The sequence below is a fragment of the Bufo bufo genome, chromosome 4 (assembly GCF_905171765.1).
Source record: "Bufo bufo chromosome 4, aBufBuf1.1, whole genome shotgun sequence".
Taxonomy (NCBI): Eukaryota; Metazoa; Chordata; class Amphibia; order Anura; family Bufonidae; genus Bufo; species Bufo bufo.
This window is the reverse complement of record NC_053392.1, coordinates 323,138,353-323,158,656: the sequence shown is the minus strand read 5'-3', so window position 1 is coordinate 323,158,656 and position 20,304 is coordinate 323,138,353. Positions and strand designations below refer to the sequence as shown.

At 38.5% G+C, this 20,304-nt stretch overlaps 1 protein-coding gene across 1 annotated transcript in view; it reads left to right on the top strand.

The window, feature by feature from the left end:
• The window catches only part of SIM1 (SIM bHLH transcription factor 1), an 86,591-nt gene that overhangs the window by 1,421 nt on the left and 64,866 nt on the right, over positions 1–20,304 (top strand). Inside the window, exon 2 of the mRNA XM_040426835.1 lies at positions 53–425. Coding sequence (XP_040282769.1) covers positions 251–425 — 175 coding nt within the window. The 5' untranslated portion in view covers positions 53–250. The remainder of the gene's footprint in view (positions 1–52; positions 426–20,304) is intronic.

The following is a 20,304-nucleotide window of genomic DNA, read 5'->3' as shown; positions in this document are numbered from 1 at the left end:
TGTTGGGGAGAGATATTTGTATTAATGAGATGGATGTGTCCTCTGTCCACAGGTGACTTGTGGGGCCCCCTGATGTGTCGCCGGGGCCACCCTTCCCCTGTCCTGGAATGACACAGGTTGGCGCACTGGACACAAGAATTTGTCGCACTGCTTCTGAGACCTGGTCTGCATCGGTGGATATGTGTGCTGTCCGCAGACATTGCTGAGGCTATCCCTGGCGGCAGGAGCTGCGACCAAGGCTGAGGCCGCCATGAAAGAGAAGTCCAAGAACGCTGCCCGGACTAGACGGGAGAAGGAGAACAGCGAGTTCTATGAGCTGGCCAAACTGCTGCCCCTGCCCTCTGCCATCACCTCCCAGCTGGACAAGGCCTCCATCATCCGCCTCACCACCAGCTACCTGAAGATGAGGGTGGTCTTCCCTGAAGGTAGGTCAGGCGTCCGCTGCCTGAAATGTAGATGATGGGCACCTGCTGCCTACTACACTGGTGCCCAGGCAGTGCCACATGTGCCATGGTTATTTTATGTAATATCATCTCCATTAATGTCATGTGGATATGACAGATATATAGATAGAGGGGAGGTTTATATTCAATGCCCAAAACTGTTAAATTATGCGAATCTACCTATTTATCTGTCTAGGCGGTAGGTACAAAGACAGATATATATATATATAGAGAGAGAGATAGTTATATAGTAGCTAGCTAGATATTACAAATGATAGATAGTTAAAAAAGAAAATGTAAGCAGCACCAACAAAACAGGCAGTGGGTCCAAAGGACTGGTCACAAAGTCAGCAGAAATCTATCCAGACAAGGAGACAGCATCCAGAATAGTGAGAGAGAGGAGAGCGGTGCTCTCCAGAGCAAGGTGCAGGGAGCTGGGAAGGGGAATAACGGGTTCACCTGCCTCACACTGTTCTGGATGCTGCCTCCTCTTCTGGATTTAGATAGATAGATAATAGATAGATATGAGATTAATAGATAGATAGATATGAGATTAATAGATAGATAGATAGATAGATAATAGATAGATATGAGATTAATAGATAGATAGATAGATAATAGATAGATATGAGATAGATAGATAGATAGATATAAGATAGATAGATATGAGATAGATAGAGAGATAGATAATAGATAGAGAGAGAGAGAGAGATAGATAGATAGATAGGTAATAGATAGATAGATAGATAGGTAATAGATAGATAGATAGATAGATAGGTAATAGATAGATAGATAGATAGATAGATAGATAGATAGATAGATAGGAGATTAATAGATATGCGATAGATAGGTAGATGATAGATAATGCATAGACAAATAGGGGTAGGTAAATGATAGATACTAGATACACAGATTTGGGGTCAGGCTCGGGGGTCCTGGCTTTGTGGTTTGCCCTGGATGTGCCACCCCCGATGTTGCTCTGTGGTCTCCCTGGGCTTCTTTTCTCCGTGATTCCAGCAGATCAGTCCAATTATTGGCGCCTATGTAGCTGCCTGTGTGATCAGAGGAAGCATATGGCGGTGCCCTGGGAATAATGCTGCCATCCTCCAGGGGCTAGCCAGCCTGGCACAGCGCGACCCGGCCCTGCAGTCACTATGCTAATGCCACTGCAGCCAATTCAAATTCTCACCCCTCAGCGCTGAGGGGATCTACAGGTCCCTCATTGTCCGAGTCCTGATCCCTGTATACCCAAGAAGTAAGCGCTGGGCAAACACTGGCCTAACACTGTCCAAATACAGGAGTCAGCCCAGAGCGGGAATACCGTGTCTGTACATATACATGTTATCATTATAGTACAGTGATAATAGTACTGCTACTAATAATAGGTGGCATACTAGCAATACTAGATGTTATGATAGTACTAAAATAATGATACTGATGCTGATAATAGGAGTAATCATAACAATATTGGCAGTAATAACAGTACTAAAATAATAATACTGCTACTAATAATACTGCTCCGAATAATAGGAGTAATAATAATAATAATAATACTTCTACTAATAATAAGTGTAACAATAACAAAACTAGCTGTAATAATAGTACTAAAATAATAATACTGCTAGTAATATGCGTAATCATAACAATATTAGCAGTAATAATAGTACCGAAATAATACTGTTGCTAATAATTGGAGTAATAATATTAGCAGTTATAATATTACTAAAATAATAACACTGCTACTAAAATAGGTGTAATAATAACAATACTAGCACTAACAATAGTACTGAAATAACAATAATGCTACTAATAATAGGTGTAATCATAACAATATTAGCAGTAATAATAGTACCAAAATATTAATACTTCTGCTAGTAATAGGAGTAATAATACGTGATTATAGTACACAAATAATAACACTGCTACTAACCATAATACTAATAGTAATATTATAATGGCACTGCTACTAGTAGTAACTAATAACACCACCACTAATAATAGCTATAAGAATACGAGCAGTGATGGTACTAATTATAAAACTACTAACAGTGATACTAACGGTAATAACACTGCTACTAATAATAGCATAAATAATTGCAATAAGCAGTAATAATAGTACTAATAATTACACTACCACTGATAATAATAATAATAATAGCACTGCTACTAACAATAATAATAGTGCTAATAATGATACTGCAACTAATAATAGCATTAATAATTACAATACTAAGCAATAATAAAACTGGCTCAAATAATAATAACAACTCTACGAAGAGTAATATTTGTGCCAAATATACTACTACTTACAGTAAGAATTGCATTAATAATAACACTAATATTAACAGTAATAGTAATACTAGTAATAACAATAGTAATATCGATAATAATTGTACTAAAAATAAAACTAAAAATTATTAATTGCTTTATAAAAAAATCTATGGTTACCAATCACACCACTGCTTAGTAATATTTGCATTAATAATAACAACATTACTGCTAATACTAATACCTCCAGTAATAATAACACTGATACTAAGAGTAATGCTAGTAATAATACCACCAGTGCTAGTACTACTAATAGCCGTAGTAATATCAGTACTAATAGTAATAACGCGGTGCCCTGCTGGGGGAGGTGAGGAGGGCAGTGTCGGGTTGCACTGCTGCCCCCCTGGGCAGGTTACACGGGGCACTTTCATTATTTATGTGGGCTCACACCCTGGTGTCCTGGGCTCAGACACTACTAGAAGCTCTCCTGTATGTACAGCACAGGATAGCAGTGCACCCTGTACCTGAGCAGCATGTCAGCAGAGCACTGCTCCTACTGCCGTATACAGGCTGTGTGCAGAGTATCAGCTGCTGCTCCAGCAGGACTGTCCTAATGAGAGAGGCAGCTTATCTCCGGAGTTATATGCTGCTGCATGGAGATCTCTGCAGAGTACAGGAAAACATATCTATCTATCTATTATCTGTCTATTATCTATCTAATATCTATCTATCTATTATCTATCTATCTATCTATTATCTGTCTATTATCTATCTAATATCTATCTATCTATCTATCTATCTATCTATCTATCTATTATCTATCTATCTATCTATCTATCTATCTATCTATTATCTATCTATCTATCTATTATCTATCTATCTATCTATCTATCTATCATCTGTCTATTATCTATCTAATATCTATCTCATATCTATCTATCTATCTATCTATCTATCTATCTATCTATCTATCTATCATCTGTCTATTATCTATCTATTATCTATCTCATATCTATCTATCTCTGTATCTATCTACCTACTATCTATCTATTATCTATCTATCTATCTATCTATCTATCTATCTATCTATCTATTATCTATCTATCTATCTATCTATCTATCTAATATCTATTTATCTATTATCTATCTAATATCTATCTATCTATTATCTATCTATTATCTATCTATCTAATATATATCTCTCTATCTATTATCTATCTATCTATCTATCTATCTATCTATCTCTGTATCTATCTATCTACCTACTATCTATCCATCTATCTATTATCTATCTATCCATCTATCTATTATCTATCTATCTATCTATCTATCTATCTATTTATTATCTATATCTATCTATCTATTACCTATCTATTTATTATCTATCTATTTATTATCTAGATCTATCTATTATCTATCTATCTATCTATTTATTATCTATCTATCTATCTCATATCTATCTATCTATCTATCTATCTATCTCATATCTATCTATCTATCTATCTATCTCATATCTATCTATCTATCTATCTCATATCTATCTATCTATCTATCTATCTATCTATCTATCTATCTCTCTATCTATCTATCTATCTATCTATCTCATATCTATCTATCTATCTATCTATCACCTATCTACTATCTATCTATCTATCTATCTATCTATCTATCTATCTATCTATCTATCTATCTCATATCTATCTATCTATCTATCTATCTATCTCATATCTATCTATCTATCTATCTATCTATCTATCTCATATCTATCTATCTCATATCTATCTATCTATCTATCTATCTATCTCATATCTATCTATCTATCTATCTATCTATCTATCTATCTATCTATCTATCTATCTATCTATCTATCTATTATCTATCCGCCTGTCTCCCCTGGTGAGGTTACTTGGTCTGCGGTAAATGGATGCTATTGCAGCACACAATATACAGTCTATTCCATTATATAGATGAACCTAATGATACAACGTTTATGTACATGAGATATAGGAAATATTTCCTCTCCCGCAATTTATAGAAACATGTGAAGAATATGAGATAAGACATTGAAGAGACTAATGACTTCTCTATGTGCAGTGCACTCACACCTCAGCATGTTATTATGTGTCATTAAATAATTACATCCTTCCCGTTTATTGTAGTGGAAATGGCTGTCTTATCTGATAATGTATTATACAATAGGAATATATGTGTCACCTATCCTAGTATTCTCTGGGAATTGTGACGATAATGCTGTATCTATAATATATCTATTATCTAATTATCTATCTCATATCTATCTACCTATCATCTATTTCATATCTCACATCTATCTATCTATCTATCTATCTATCTATCTATCTATCTATCTATCTATCTCATATCTATATATCTATCTATTATCTATCTATTATCTATCTATCTATCTATCCTTCCTGAAGGATTTGAAATATTGGAGGATTCACAATTACATTATCTATTATTAACACCATAATTACTATTAATATAAACAATTATACCTATATATATATATATCAACATTCAAATGATATCATCCATTCTGCCTCATATCTGTCTGGTGAATTGTAAGAACACGTTTTATTAGAAGTATTATTGCTGGCTGTAGACGGTATATCTATAGGTATCTGGTCTCCACACGGTGCGGTAAGTACAGGGTGCGGTGAGTACCTCTCTGGTCACCTGCTCTCTGTTATATTCAGTATTAGGTCGGGTTGTGTATGTCGCACGTCCCTTTGTTTAGCTGGCTTGCTGTGAACAGGTGACTGCTTACAGCTGCCCGTCCTGTTCTCCTATCTATTATCACATGTCGCCGACTTGCTGTGTTTAGATCAGTTCGTGTTGCTTCCACCTTATGCTAATATTCGGGGCTACTGTTGCTGTTGGCGAGATTATGCTTACTAAATCGCATTTATTTCCCTCCTGGTGCCTGTAGATTCACATGTAAGGGCTGATTGGATAATTAACCCTGTATGCAGAACAGTTGAATTTTCATATTATTTCCAGGTTAAAAAACAAAACAAATCAATCTCTTAAAACATAGCAATACTGCTCCTGAAGTACCCAGCTTTCCCAGGATATCTGTATGTTTAGCCTTATATCTATTGTTTGTTTAGTGTATCCTAATAAGTTCTAGCCACAGCAGGACAATATTGCAGCAATGGTGGCCTGTCATTAGCAGCTTACTAGTTTTATACCTGACCAAGCCACACATGGGGGGTTTAGGTTTCTAGATTGATGTTACTTCCCCAGTTTGGAAGATATTGTTTCCTTTACTTCTTACCTAGGACACCAAACCAGTTCCACCTGTCACAAGGAAGCTTCCAGTATGATGGACATGTAGCTTGTGTTATGGCTCCTTCATATGTGGGTAGAAGCCAGGCTTTGCTTCCTCTTTTTATATATAGGTTGTAAGGAATTTGATGAAAAAACTCAACCCATTGTTTTATTTTTATTTCACCTGGCATTAAAGCAGAACAGCTTTAGGGCCCCCTCACATGTATCCAGTGATCCGGTTCAGTTCCCCTCCATGGTAGTACGGAAACCATGAGATAAACCGATGCCGGAACTGACCCCATCATTTTCTATAGGACCGTTCATATCATCTGGCACATAATTTTTAATGCCGTATGTAAAACAACACCAGACAGAAAACCGTAGAGTCTACGGATGCTGGACTGGTGGTGGTTTACATCAATTTCCAGTCCTTATTTAAGGACTGACCAAAACGAACAAGTGGAAATGATGTATCAAAATATTATTTTATTATAAAAAATGGAAAAACTACAAGATGACATGCAAAGATACGGAAAAAGCACAGGGTCAATGACACCACAGTCACCAATGAGTCTGTGAAATATAGCACACAGAAGGTACAATCCATAAAAAATAATGATAACAGCTCAAGGAGAACCAGGATGGCCGGACGCAAAGGTCGCCGCAGTGAGGCTATGCACAAAAAGTGCAAATGACCATGACTGATGATCCATGAGCTATCTCACACTGACAAAATGCATAAATATCTGAACCAACCATAATAGTGGGTGTTCAAAAATGAGAGGCAATGTCACGGTCAGAATAAAGAAGGTAACAATATGCACAGAAGATATATGAGGGACTCACTATGGATATAAGCAGAGATCCCTATAGGCAGTGTGGAGCGATGCTAGTAACGGGACGTACCTGAGGACATGGTGATCGATAAAATGTCAGACCCTGAGCGCGAGACCTCGACGCGCGTTTCACCTCAACGGCTTCGTCAGGACTTATTCAGTTCTTATTTAGATTTAAGGCTACTTTCACACTAGCGGCAGCCTTCCGTGCTGCCGCTAGTGCACGCGTGCCGCCGGAGGTCCTCTCCGGCCCCATTGACTAACATGTCGTAGTTTTATTCCGGCCACCTCTCGGCTGGTGAAAATCCTGCCGGAGAAGGCTGCCGCTAGTGTGAAAGTAGCCTAAGGGTAGGATCACATCTGCGTCAGGTAAATCTGGTAGTGTGTTTCAGCAGAGTTACCGTATCCGGCATAGCCAGACACCGCCAGGCACCCATTCACTATAATGAGATCTGATGGGGATCCGGGGGGGGTTTCCAGCATTAAAGCAGGCATTCTGCGGGAAAAATACTGCTGCTTGCATGTGAGTCTGGCCAGTTTTTTATGTGTGATGACATTTTTGTGTGCTTTGTGCCCCAGGCAGACTATCTGTGTGCAGTGCTTTACTGTCATCAGGTTCTTACTGTGGCGGAAGGAATCATGACAGTTGTCCGAATATTGATTTTATTGCCATACGCCAATTTTCCCAATTGCCTTTAATGAGACAGAAAAGTTCTTACTTTTTTCATACATTTCAGGATATAAGAGCATGTTACTTTTTCCCAGGCCAGTCCCTGCTACCCCTGTGGGGACTAATGGCTGCTCAGCCAGAGAAAGGAGTCCCTGCTGATGTTTCCGAACCTATTAGTTATGCCGGATCTCATGTGGCAGTGCAGAGAATGGTGCTGTACCCTGTAACTGATCAGATTACAGCTTTCCTATTTCAACCTGGTTCTGAGACAGCTTGAGACATGGTTTCTCAGATCTCAACACCTTACCCTTGTGGTCATTGCTTTCTTCCAGAAGATTCATATAGCAGGCTGTCTGCAGCACACTCACAGTGACAGTGAGGCCACTGGATGCCAAAATTGACTGAAATATCAAAATATCCCAAATTTGGCTGTCCGCACAGGAAAAGAATAAAAATAAATGAATGAATAAAAATTGCAACAGCGTCCAACTCTATTCAGTGAGGAAGTTTACTCACAAGTCCCACATACAGACACTGCAACCTTTCCCCACTAGACGGGTCAAAGCGTCCCATTTTCTGTGTGTGAGACGGGAATAAACCTGGTCCCAAATTCATGGCTCATTGCAAGAGAAAAGCTCTGACGAGTGTCCAGTAATGCTGGGTTCACATATTTCACACGGTAACAGTTTTTATTTTTTTCGCTCGCCTGATCCAGACACAAATGATGACCAAGTTGGGGCCTCCTGGTACTAAACAATGACTTTCCTATTCAATGACTACAAGCAGAGATCTTAAAAAAGGATTTGATTTGCAAATTCCATTAGAAAACGGAGTGACATTTCATTATGCAATTAATCATTGTTATTTTCTGAAACTTGAGAAAAAAAAAACATTAAAATGTAGAGTAACTTCGCAATTTGTTTTCAAAAGTACATTTGAACGAGTTCACGTTATCGTCTTCATTCATTTCCAATGTTTCTTCACAAATCTTACTAGTTGCACCTGGAAAAGGACAGCGGCTTATTTCAACGTTGCTTGTGACATCTATAAACTGTGAGCGCATCCAATCAGAGCGCACCGCTCATAGCCAGGGTGAATGAGCTCCTCCCTGGCTATGAGCGGTGCGCTCCGATTGGATGCGCTCACAGCCAGGGAGAAGAGAACCGCTCCAGTCTCCGCCTAGTATAACCAAGTCGGCTAATTAGAATATAAGGCGCCAAAATCAACGGGGGACAACAGCGGATGAACAGGGGGGGGGGGGGGGGGGGAGTTGGAAAAAAATAAAATAAAAGCGGGATGACATCAGTGGGGGCCGCCCTGTAGGGTAAGACCCTAATTAGACTAGGGGTAAACAGATGAAAGGTCCTCTTTAAAGGGGTTGCATTTATCATGTAGACAGTGTTAACACAAGGCACTTACTAATGTATTGTGATTGTCCATATTGCCTCCTTTGCTGGCTTGATTCACTTTTTAATCACAATATGCATTGCTCGTATCCAGAGGTTATGGCCACTGCTGCAGCACAGAAGCAAGGTGGCCACGATGGGAGCTGCTGTGCATGCGCGCCTATGTGCACTCCCACAGTCCCAGCCACCAGAGAGGCCGGCACTTTTTCCTATAATGTGCAAGCACGGCCACCACTGCTGGATTACTGGGTGGTCGTAAGCCCTGAATACGAGCAGTGGATGGAAAAATGAAAGGAGGCACTATGGACTTTTACTGCCAAATCATAGCTCGAAAATAGTCGTGCCACAGCAAGCTGCAGATGAGTTTCACAAATGTTTTTCGTTGCACTTTTCCGAGACTTCAAGCATTCATGCACTTGAAGCCGAGGTATATACATGTCAGGTCTCGTCGGTGGAACAAGGTCTTCTTCGCCTCTGTGAGATTTCGCACGGCCAGGTGCTGATGTAAAGGAGGAAAGGGGAGGCCTGTGAGAGCGAGGTGGGCAGGGTAAGAGGAAGGACTCCATGAGTCCCCAATGCAGCGATATGCCCCAGTGACTCCAGCAAGTATGTTTTGATCACTTTAGGTACATTTTCAAAATCGATTTTTAACACTGGAATTGTGAGCTTCAACAAAACCAGCTTCTGAAAGAGCGCAGCTGTGACAGTGGGGACATGGAAATCTTTTGATAAGCCTGTTCTAATGACAAGTTCCCTTCAATAAGATTCATCAAATGTCTTTTACAGACAGTGGTATATTTTTTTAACTCAACATTCATAGAACGCAAATTTATTTAGAATTTTTGTCTAATTTTCTTTTTCATTTTGGCACCATTGAAAATGAAAAAGAAACATTGTCTTTCTGTAGCAGTCAGCACAAACGATTAAACCCTTTTAATAGATATGTAATCCATTGTCAGTCATTTGACAGTTTACTGCTGATGTGAAGGGAAGATGTTATCTGAAGGGTAATCCTCGTGATAACAGTAGGTGTAGAATTGGGATAACAGTACGACAGTTCTTTTTGTCTCTTGATAGGCCTAGATAAATAGTCGCACAGAAGAGAATTACATTGATTAGTGTAATGTGTGATGCTCTTACTGATTGACTACAGGGGACTCTCTGTGGTCAGAGTGATGGCCTGAGTGAAACATAAAAGCAAGACTATTTGCTGTGCTTAAAGCAAATAAATAAATACAAATAAAATAAAATAGAATAAGTTAAATGGAATGTGTCATTGGAAAATGAACTAATGTTTTAGTAAGGTTTTTATGTAAAACATAGATTTTTAGTATTTTGGGTTTTTATATTTTTACATCTCACTATCCATTTTAAAACATTGTGTGCAATTGTCAATAGGGGATCCTGTGTTATCTGTATAGAGGTGTTACTTGTCATTGTAATTCTGCACGTGGTGATATTAATAATAGCTACTGAAAAGTTACCTGTACATAACAGGAAATCATTCATGACCTATTTTTAAGCCTAGTGGCCACTGTGGAAATTGCAGCATTATATATCTATATCCAGAAAGCCATGCATACTTTTTGTAATAAAAATATATAGATTATGCACATAGGCTGTTAATATGTGCTCATTTATAGTTTATTTCATATTTCCTTAAACGCATAAAGACACATGTGAACCCAGCATAATTTGCTCGATTCTTGGAACTATAGCATACTTTTTGAGTCGGGTATAGAATTTCATTGCTACTTCGCACCCACCCTCTCAGGTGTTCACATCCCCCTGCACTGGTCTTAACACAAAGCACATATATCTCTATCAATTACCAAAAGTCCCACCGAGCAGTTATGGTAGTATGGAATCTTTATTATGCTGGTATGCCTATGATGTGAAAAACCCATTTAACCACACTGGCTAGAAGTGTTGTGTGTGCATGCCCCCCAGGACAAATCGCTGCAAATGAGTCTGTATTGTTACTGCTCAATGTGTTTGGAGCAGGTTGTGTAAGCATGAATGTGTCCACCTGATAAACACAGATGTATGGAAGGACGGGGGAAAGGAAATAATACATGCTGGAAGAGGACATTTAGTATGAGCTTCGAAAAATGTTTTATGTCTGACAATTATTCTTAAAAGAAAATCTATGCTTTACAAATGTAAACACTTAAAGGGATATTCCACTATGTTGATTAATTTTAACTTTAATGGTGTCCATAAGGGTTTCAGTGTTTTTGACCAAAGAATATCGCTGCAGATTGCAGGGCTGAGTTGCTCCCTTTTTATATGTTATTTCTTTTACTTGCCATCCTGCAGAAGGTCAGGTGAGACCTTGAAGAAATCCAGGTATCATTGCAGAGATGGTGTTAAAGCTGGGAAACTCTGCCCTGATATCGATCCGAATTGTTTTAGACCCCACAGCTCTGACCGCGAGTCGCAGGGATCATGTGATCTGATATGTGATGCGTACACTAATGCTCTTTGTACTTCATAGGCAGCACTCAGTGTGCATACAGTGATCAAAATGGTGAAGATAGATAGTAGAGCTCTTATGGCTACACAATTTCACGCCCCACTGTTTAACCCCTTTAGGACTGGCCTATATATATATATATACACTGCGTGCAGAATTATTAGGCAAATGAGTATTTTGACCACATCATCCTCTTTATGCATGTTGTCTTACTCCAAGCTCTATAGGCTCGAAAGCCTACTACCAATTAAGCATATTAGGTGATGTGCATCTCTGTAATGAGAAGGGGTGTGGTCTAATGACATCAACACCCTATATTAGGTGTGCATAATTATTAGGCAACTTCCTTTCCTTTGGCAAAATGGGTCAAAAGAAGGACTTGACAGGCTCAGAAAAGTCAAAAATAGTGAGATATCTTGCAGAGGGATGCAGCACTCTTAAAATTGCAAAGCTTCTGAAGCGTGATCATCGAACAATCAAGCGTTTCATTCAAAATAGTCAACAGGGTCGCAAGAAGCGTGTGGAAAAACCAAGGCGCAAAATAACTGCCCATGAACTGAGAAAAGTCAAGCGTGCAGCTGCCAAGATGCCACTTGCCACCAGTTTGGCCATATTTCAGAGCTGCAACATCACTGGAGTGCCCAAAAGCACAAGGTGTGCAATACTCAGAGACATGGCCAAGGTAAGAAAGGCTGAAAGACGACCACCACTGAACAAGACACACAAGCTGAAACGTCAAGACTGGGCCAAGAAATATCTCAAGACTGATTTTTCTAAGGTTTTATGGACTGATGAAATGAGAGTGAGTCTTGATGGGCCAGATGGATGGGCCCGTGGCTGGATTGGTAAAGGGCAGAGAGCTCCAGTCCGACTCAGACGCCAGCAAGGTGGAGGTGGAGTACTGGTTTGGGCTGGTATCATCAAAGATGAGCTTGTGGGGCCTTTTCGGGTTGAGGATGGAGTCAAACTCAACTCCCAGTCCTACTGCCAGTTTCTGGAAGACACCTTCTTTAAGCAGTGGTACAGGAAGAAGTCTGCATCCTTCAAGAAAAACATGATTTTCATGCAGGACAATGCTCCATCACACGCGTCCAAGTACTCCACAGCGTGGCTGGCAAGAAAGGGTATAAAAGAAGAAAATCTAATGACATGGCCTCCTTGTTCACCTGATCTGAACCCCATTGAGAACCTGTGGTCCATCATCAAATGTGAGATTTACAAGGAGGGAAAACAGTACACCTCTCTGAACAGTGTCTGGGAGGCTGTGGTTGCTGCTGCACGCAATGTTGATGGTGAACAGATCAAAACACTGACAGAATCCATGGATGGCAGGCTTTTGAGTGTCCTTGCAAAGAAAGGTGGCTATATTGGTCACTGATTTGTTTTTGTTTTGTTTTTGAATGTCAGAAATGTATATTTGTGAATGTTGAGATGTTATATTGGTTTCACTGGTAAAAATAAATAATTGAAATGGGTATATATTTGTTTTTTGTTAAGTTGCCTAATAATTATGCACAGTAATAGTCACCTGCACACACAGATATCCCCCTAAAATAGCTAAAACTAAAAACAAACTAAAAACTACTTCCAAAAATATTCAGCTTTGATATTAATGAGTTTTTTGGGTTCATTGAGAACATGGTTGTTGTTCAATAATAAAATTAATCCTCAAAAATACAACTTGCCTAATAATTCTGCACTCCCTGTATATATATATATATATATATATTTTTTTTTTTTATATTGTCACATTCAAACAGTTGTTATGTTTTGAATTTTCAGTCGATTTAGCCATAGGAGAATTACCTGTATTTTTTTTTTTTTTTTTAAATCATTAAATGGCTCCATTTTGGGGTACATATAATTTTTTCAAGAGAGTGGAGAGTGGAAAAAAAATATACAATTCTGCCATTTTTTTTTTTGCATAATACATTTTGATGTGTTTACTGTGCAACATTAATAATGTGCTCCCTTTATGAGCACAGTGAAAACAAAATTATATAGTTTTTAATGTTTTAGTACTTTTGCACAATAAATATACTTTTTTTATTTAAAAAATGTGTTTTGGGTCATCATATGCTAAGAGCCATAACTTTTTAATTTTCGCATAGACACGTATCTAAGGATTTGTATTCATTGATACAAATTTGGGTTAAAAGATTTTTTCAGCACTTTTTATTCTACCTTATGGGAGGCAAAATGAACAAAAATTCTTGAGTGCATTCTTTTTTCACAGCGTTCACTGTGGAGTATAATTGACTTAGTTACTTGATTCTGTGGCCCTAGATGATTATGGTGATACCAAATTTGTATAGTTTTTATCATGTTTTATCACGTTTGTACAAAAAATAATCGCTTGTTCATAACTTTATTTTTTCCTTGATGAAGCTGTGTGATGGCTTGTTTTTAGTGGAATTAATAGAAACAATTTATATGACTTTTCGATAGCTTTTTATGCTTTTTACTCTTACCACACAACTGCTATATGAAAAACAGCATTTTCATGCAGCCACCACTATGGAAGCTCAGGGCAAACACATTATTACCCACGTCTAATTCAGTCAGTTGTATCTGCATACATTCCTGTGCACTGAGCTCCCCCTAGTGGTGACAGCCAGCCAGCTTTGTAATAGATAGGAAGCAGGAGATTTTTTAATATATGCCAGTTGTCTGATGTGAATACATGGAGAAATACAGTGGTCAGAATGAGCTCCATATTTTTGAAGAACCTGTTCCACTTTTTCTGACATAGAAGTCGGATAAAGTAGGTGAGGCCAGGTGTGACCTTTTTTTTCTTTTCAATTTATAATGTAGATTATATATGTAGCGAAATTGCAGAAGACCTCGATTGTAAGGTGTGTCTTTTTGCTGATGACACAAAGATTTATAACAGGGTTGATGTTCCTGGAGGGATACACCAAATGGAAAAGGTTTTAGGAAAACTAGAGGAATAGTCAAAAATCTGGCAACTAAAATTTAATGTTGATAAGTGCAAGATAATGCACCTGGGACGTAAAAACCCAAGAGCAGAATATAAAATCAGTGATACAGTCCTAACCTCAGTATCTGAGGAAAGGGATTTAGGGATCATTATTTTAGAAGACTTAAAGGTAGGCAGACAATGTCATAGAGCAGCAGGAAATTCTAGCAGAATGCTTGGGTGTATAGGGAGAGGAATTACCAGTAGAAAGAGGGAGGTGCTCTTGCCGCTCTACAGAGCACTAGTGAGACCTCATTTGGAGTATTGTGCTCAGTACTGGAGACCATATCTCCAGAAGGATATTGATACTTTGGAGAGAGTTCAGAGAAGAGCTACTAAACTGGTACATGGATTGCAGGACAAAACTTAACAGGAAAGATTAAAGGACCTTAACATGTATAGCTTGGAAGAAAGACGAGACAGAGGGGATATTATAGAAACTTTTAAATACATAAAGGGAATCAACAAGGTAAAAGAGGAGAGAATATTTAAAAGAAGAAAAACTGCTACAAGAGGACATAGTTTTAAATTAGAGGGGCAAAGGTTTAAAAGTAATATCAGGCAGTATTACTTTACTGTGAGAGTAGTGGATGCATGGAATAGCCTTCCTGCAGAAGTGGCAGCTGCAAATACAGTGAAGGAGTTTAAGCATGCATGGGATAGGCATAAGGCCATCCTTCATATAAGATAGGGCCAGGGGCTATTCATAGTATTCAGTATATTGGGCAGACTAGATGGGCCAAATGGTTCTTATCTGCCGACACATTCTATGTTTCTATGTAGATTCATCAGAAATCTGGGGCATTGTGCTTAGAGTGACTGACACATGTGTATGGGGAAACTAGATGGGTCAGGGGGACCTAAACTCAGCTTTGCTATGGAGCCCTATAAGATCTGGGTTCACCCCTGGCTCAGTATAAAACTCCTGGAAAGAAACTGATGACAAAACGGATCACTTAGTATCATTTGGGAACAGCATTGTTCTGAGTGGCTTCAGTTGTGACGCAGGGAGTCTCCCTCTAAAGCATAGCCTATGCAGTGTTTTACTGTCTGGCTATGTTGAGTTATGGGCTAATGCACAATTTGCACAACTTTGTCATTGGTTATGTATAAAACATCTGGTGAACTTATCTGATACATGTGAACTCAGCTGTATTTAGCAACTGAGTGGTCCAAAAGTCCTCATAGATGATAAGGTTATATGCTTGACAGTAATATATTATGTGCGACTATTGGTTCTAGTAACAAAAAGAAAAGCTGATTGAAGAATAAACTTGTGTTTATGCTGGTAATGATTGCCTCGCTCCAGACAAAAGAAGCATTGATCTGGCTGGTGTAAGAATGCTGTCACATTGTCAATGGGTCAGACCTGCAGTGTGATCCTTTGTTGTCCTTTTAATAAGCAGTCCATTAAATGTCTTTGTACCTTGGCTATGGAGAGCGTGCTTAACCCTTCTCTTCTTCACCATTTTACTTGGCAGCAAAATAGTCAATTCCGCCTCAAGTTATCAAGTCAATTTGTGGAATTGTGTGAATAATATGAATATCTTACTAAGGATAAATAGCAAACAAACAAGATCATTTAGCAAACCTCCAATCCCTTCCCTGGGAGAATGTTTTTCCAAAAACGCCCCCATAGTTTTTAGTATGGAACATTCCGTTCATGGCATTTACTTCCATAATGCATTGTGTAGTACTGTAACCCTGATTTACGGAACTGACAATTCTTTATTGCCATTTCACAGCTTTTATAGTACCTTAGGTTCTTTCTGTTCCTTTCTTTCTTTCTTTCCTTTTTTACGTTATCTTATATCTATCTATCTACAGTATCTACATAATCATCTGTTAATTTATAGTTATATATTAGTCTAATATTTTTAAGCAGTATTAGTATATTACTGTAGGTTCAAGCTAGCTAGCTAGCTAGCGTTTTAAAGAGCAGCCCTGTTGAGGAATGTAGTTCTTATGTTATAGGACCAGAAATGCAAGCAGACAGAGAGTATATAGCAAGCTCAAATATACCAATGTGACTTCAGAGTGTGAGTGATATGCTTGGACTTGTAGTTCAATAAGAGCCATATATTGCACATCTGAGTACAAATTGTACGCTGGTCCATTGATGCGTGTGTGAAATTGCCGAGAGCACAGCCAGAGCATCAGCAGTATGCTGGAGACACAAGTGTCTATGAGATCCTAATGAATTGCCTTCCAAGGGTTAGCGACTGGGGATGAGATATATATTGGTAAAGTAGCTGCAGCAATTTCTCCACTGCACAGAGCAGCCAGGCTCTCTCACTCTCCAGGACCTGGCCTAAATGATGCCTTTGGGATTAGGGCAATTTCACTGGATCTGCTCCGCCTCATTTGGTTACTAATTGCTTTCTTGTTTTATAAATCGAAATCTCATTTTCAGGAAATTACAAAGCCTGTGAAGCTAGTCCATTGAGGTAATCCGAGGGTCACACTGTATTTACAAGGGGATGTAATATCATGTCTGCACATTGCTGCTGTGTGGTATAGTGTACGGCATGCATGTTATATATATATATATATATATATATATATCATCTGTATAACAACAAGAACATATTCGTCAGAAATATGTGAGGATTCCGTCCTAATAGGGGAAGGGGGTAGTGATTACTGAGTGGCCCCCCTCTTCAGTAAGCTGCTTGATTCTATTTGTAGCTCATTATTCCTGCAGCCTCTCCAAATTACTAAGGGATCTTTAGATCTAGTTTTCAGTGTAATCCTGATGAAAGGGGCGGTGAGTTTCCATTTATTTTTTAAAGAGACTTAATCAAAGGATTTTCAGAATTTGCTGCGGTAGGTCAAGTGCAGAAATCACAGTGTGAAAAGGAAAAACCATAACATGCAGTTCACTAGGGCTCACGGAGGAGCTGCACGTACATCTTGCAATGTGTGCTAGTAGTGTATATGGGGGGGCTTCTTACTGGCCCTATTATCATCATATGATATGAGAAAGCCTGGCAGCACTGTATTAATGACAGTGAAAAATGGACGGCGCAAACTAAAGTTGGTGTTAAACTCTAATGTGACCCGGTTACTGATTAACACCAAGTACTCTCTTCATTTCCTGTCTAGAGAGCCACAGGAATGACTTAGCTCACCTAGGATTAATAAGCAACTATGGTCCCACACGTTTAGACTGATATTTATCTTATATAGTGCCGTATATGCCTCAACTAGTATATAGAACTATAAATATCTCATCAGTGGTATCATAAGAGTAGCACAACTAATTCATTGTTTGACCCGTTATTCTCCCAGTACAGTAGGGGAAGGCGGCATTTACTGGCATAGGATTTGCACAATATCTGGATAGGTGGTCTTGCACCCAAAATGAGGAGAATATTCATAGGGGACAGGGATAAAGAAAGGGCTGGAGATAATAGTGGTAAGCTAGGGAAGGTATGAGGCAGATGGCAATGTGAAAAGAAGCATGTTTGGATAGGGCTATCGGGAGCCTCTGCAGGATAAGCCTCTGTGAATGTAGTGAAAGGGACAGGAGACCAGGCCACCTCTCAGTGATCAGGCTTTATCCCCTCAGCAGTATTATAGTGATGTGAATAAAGATTGAGAAAGACTTAGACATAAGCACCTATTATAGAGCTATCAGCTAGGGCTGCAGGCCTGTAGCCGGAGCCGTCATGCCCCTTACTCTTGCCTTCTCAGTCTTAGCACAGTGGAGTGGCACTGGCACAGCACACTGATGGCATCTCTACACCTCTGCTAAGCCGAGCTGCAGATGCTGACTACTCCTTTTAGCCTATAACTATACAGCCTAAAGAGGAATGACTTGTATAATGACTGGACACTGCTTAATAAATAACTGTGTGGCCCAGGAGAGCTCTGCACACAACAAAATGATTCCCATACTGCTCATCCCGGTTCTTGACTTATTGCACTATACATCAAAGCTACTACATATTCCTTATGGTACTACAGCAGTTGCAGATAACAGCTTTGTTAAAACTGAGGTTAAAAAGTACTAAGAGGCTCTGCACCTGAAATGCAGACAGACAAAGATTATTATGTATGATTCAGTGTTCTGTAAACAGCCCAAAAAAAAAGTTTGAATGCATTTTCATTATTTTAGTATTGTACTGTACTTATGTTTACTATATCTAATTGATAAGAATTCAGCTTTAATGAGGAGTTATGAGTCAGGAGTTCAGAGATAAGGGATACTAATCAAATCAAGGCATCAGGCAACTCCTCTGATGAATTACTATATATATATATATATATATATATTTATATATGTGTATAGGCTGCAAAGGAGAATTTTTTTTATGGGGTTCATAGCATTTTTATCTTTGCAAATCATACCTGTTTATCTAATCCTTTCAATGAAGTCTATTTCATTTCTGGATAATTACAAAATATTAATTTCAGTTGCCATATAATGTTAATCCTGATTCTAGTGTGTCTTCAATATTGCGGTTGTCCTGTAGATGTCATACACCTGTGTTTAATAGTTGAGTACTTTTAGTCATTCAGTTTGGAGCCTAAATGTAACTAGCATTATATTTTAAATAGTGGAGAACTTTCTTTCCAAGCTAATGAGTTAAAACTATCTAGCGTTAGATAAAGTATTCTGAGATAACTTCATTGGCTGCACAGAAACTTGTAAATTACTCTTGTGTCTTCATCATGCTGGTTTGGAAATTAAGAGCTGCATACTACTAGAAGGGGTTTTCCAGTGACATTTATGACATATCAGTGACTCACACTGTACAAGGGTCTGACAGGTGAGACTCCCCCCTCTTGATGCCCAGTGTTCTTCAGAATAAATAATAAAACCATTGGGTGAGAGCACATTATTAAGATCAACCCCTCCCTATAAAAACCTTCCTGTCAATTTTCCCAAAACATCTTCAAAATTAGTGTATAGAAACAAGTATTTTAATGTTACAACTATAAACATATGATACCAAATTATGTAAATCATCACATGTCATGACTGGGTCACACTTATCAGGTTGTAATTCTGTGATCTAAGTTATTAGTGATATGTTGCACTCTCAAGCTTTAACCAGTGAAGAACCCACTTTCTTCTATTACTGTAATATGCAGACACATATTTGGAACACGGTGCACTGTGAATTGCCTCCCAGTGACCCATGATAAATGTATTTGATCTGAATTACTATATAATCCTGTTTTAATAATATTTTGAATTAGAACTCTTTTCTTTCCATTGTTTATTTCCATTTCCTTCCTATTTTATTTTCTATTAAACATCGGTGAGGGAAAAGTAAAATAATCTCTAAACTATCTTGATGTGTGCATTCTGTTTTTGCTCATTATTGAAAGACGCTTTGTTGTTGCTGAGGCCACTGGATAGTAATGTTTAGCTGGTTTCACAGCATGTGTGTGGGCTATTTCGAGAGGATATAGCTGCATTCAAAAAGTGCTGTATATGAAAATATGCACTTAAATGTACTCATAGTACTCAATGGATAGATGTATGCCAAAAGGGGGACTTTTAGGCATATGTTTGAGATGTAAATATCTGGATATTTCAAATTTCAACCCCCTCAAATGTTGCTACAATAGCCACCACAGTATATACCGGTAAGTGGTTAGACTGAGAGATGGGGCTGCTCCAATAACCCTATCTGCGCTAGTGAGGCAGTTGCAGGGAGCCAATGGTATGCCATGTGTATATGCCTATTAGGTCCTGCTGAAATGAGTCATTATGGACAAAAATAACATAAAAAAATACACATAGTAAATCAAAAGCAATATCGATTTCACATAATTCCTTAAAATTTGCATTTTTTGTTCCTTCCCCTCTCCAAAAAATAAATAAATGAAACTTAATAAGTCCTAAGTACCTCAAAATTCACATACAACTTGTCCTGCAAACAATAAGTGCTCGTGAAGCTTTGTACACACCAAAAAACA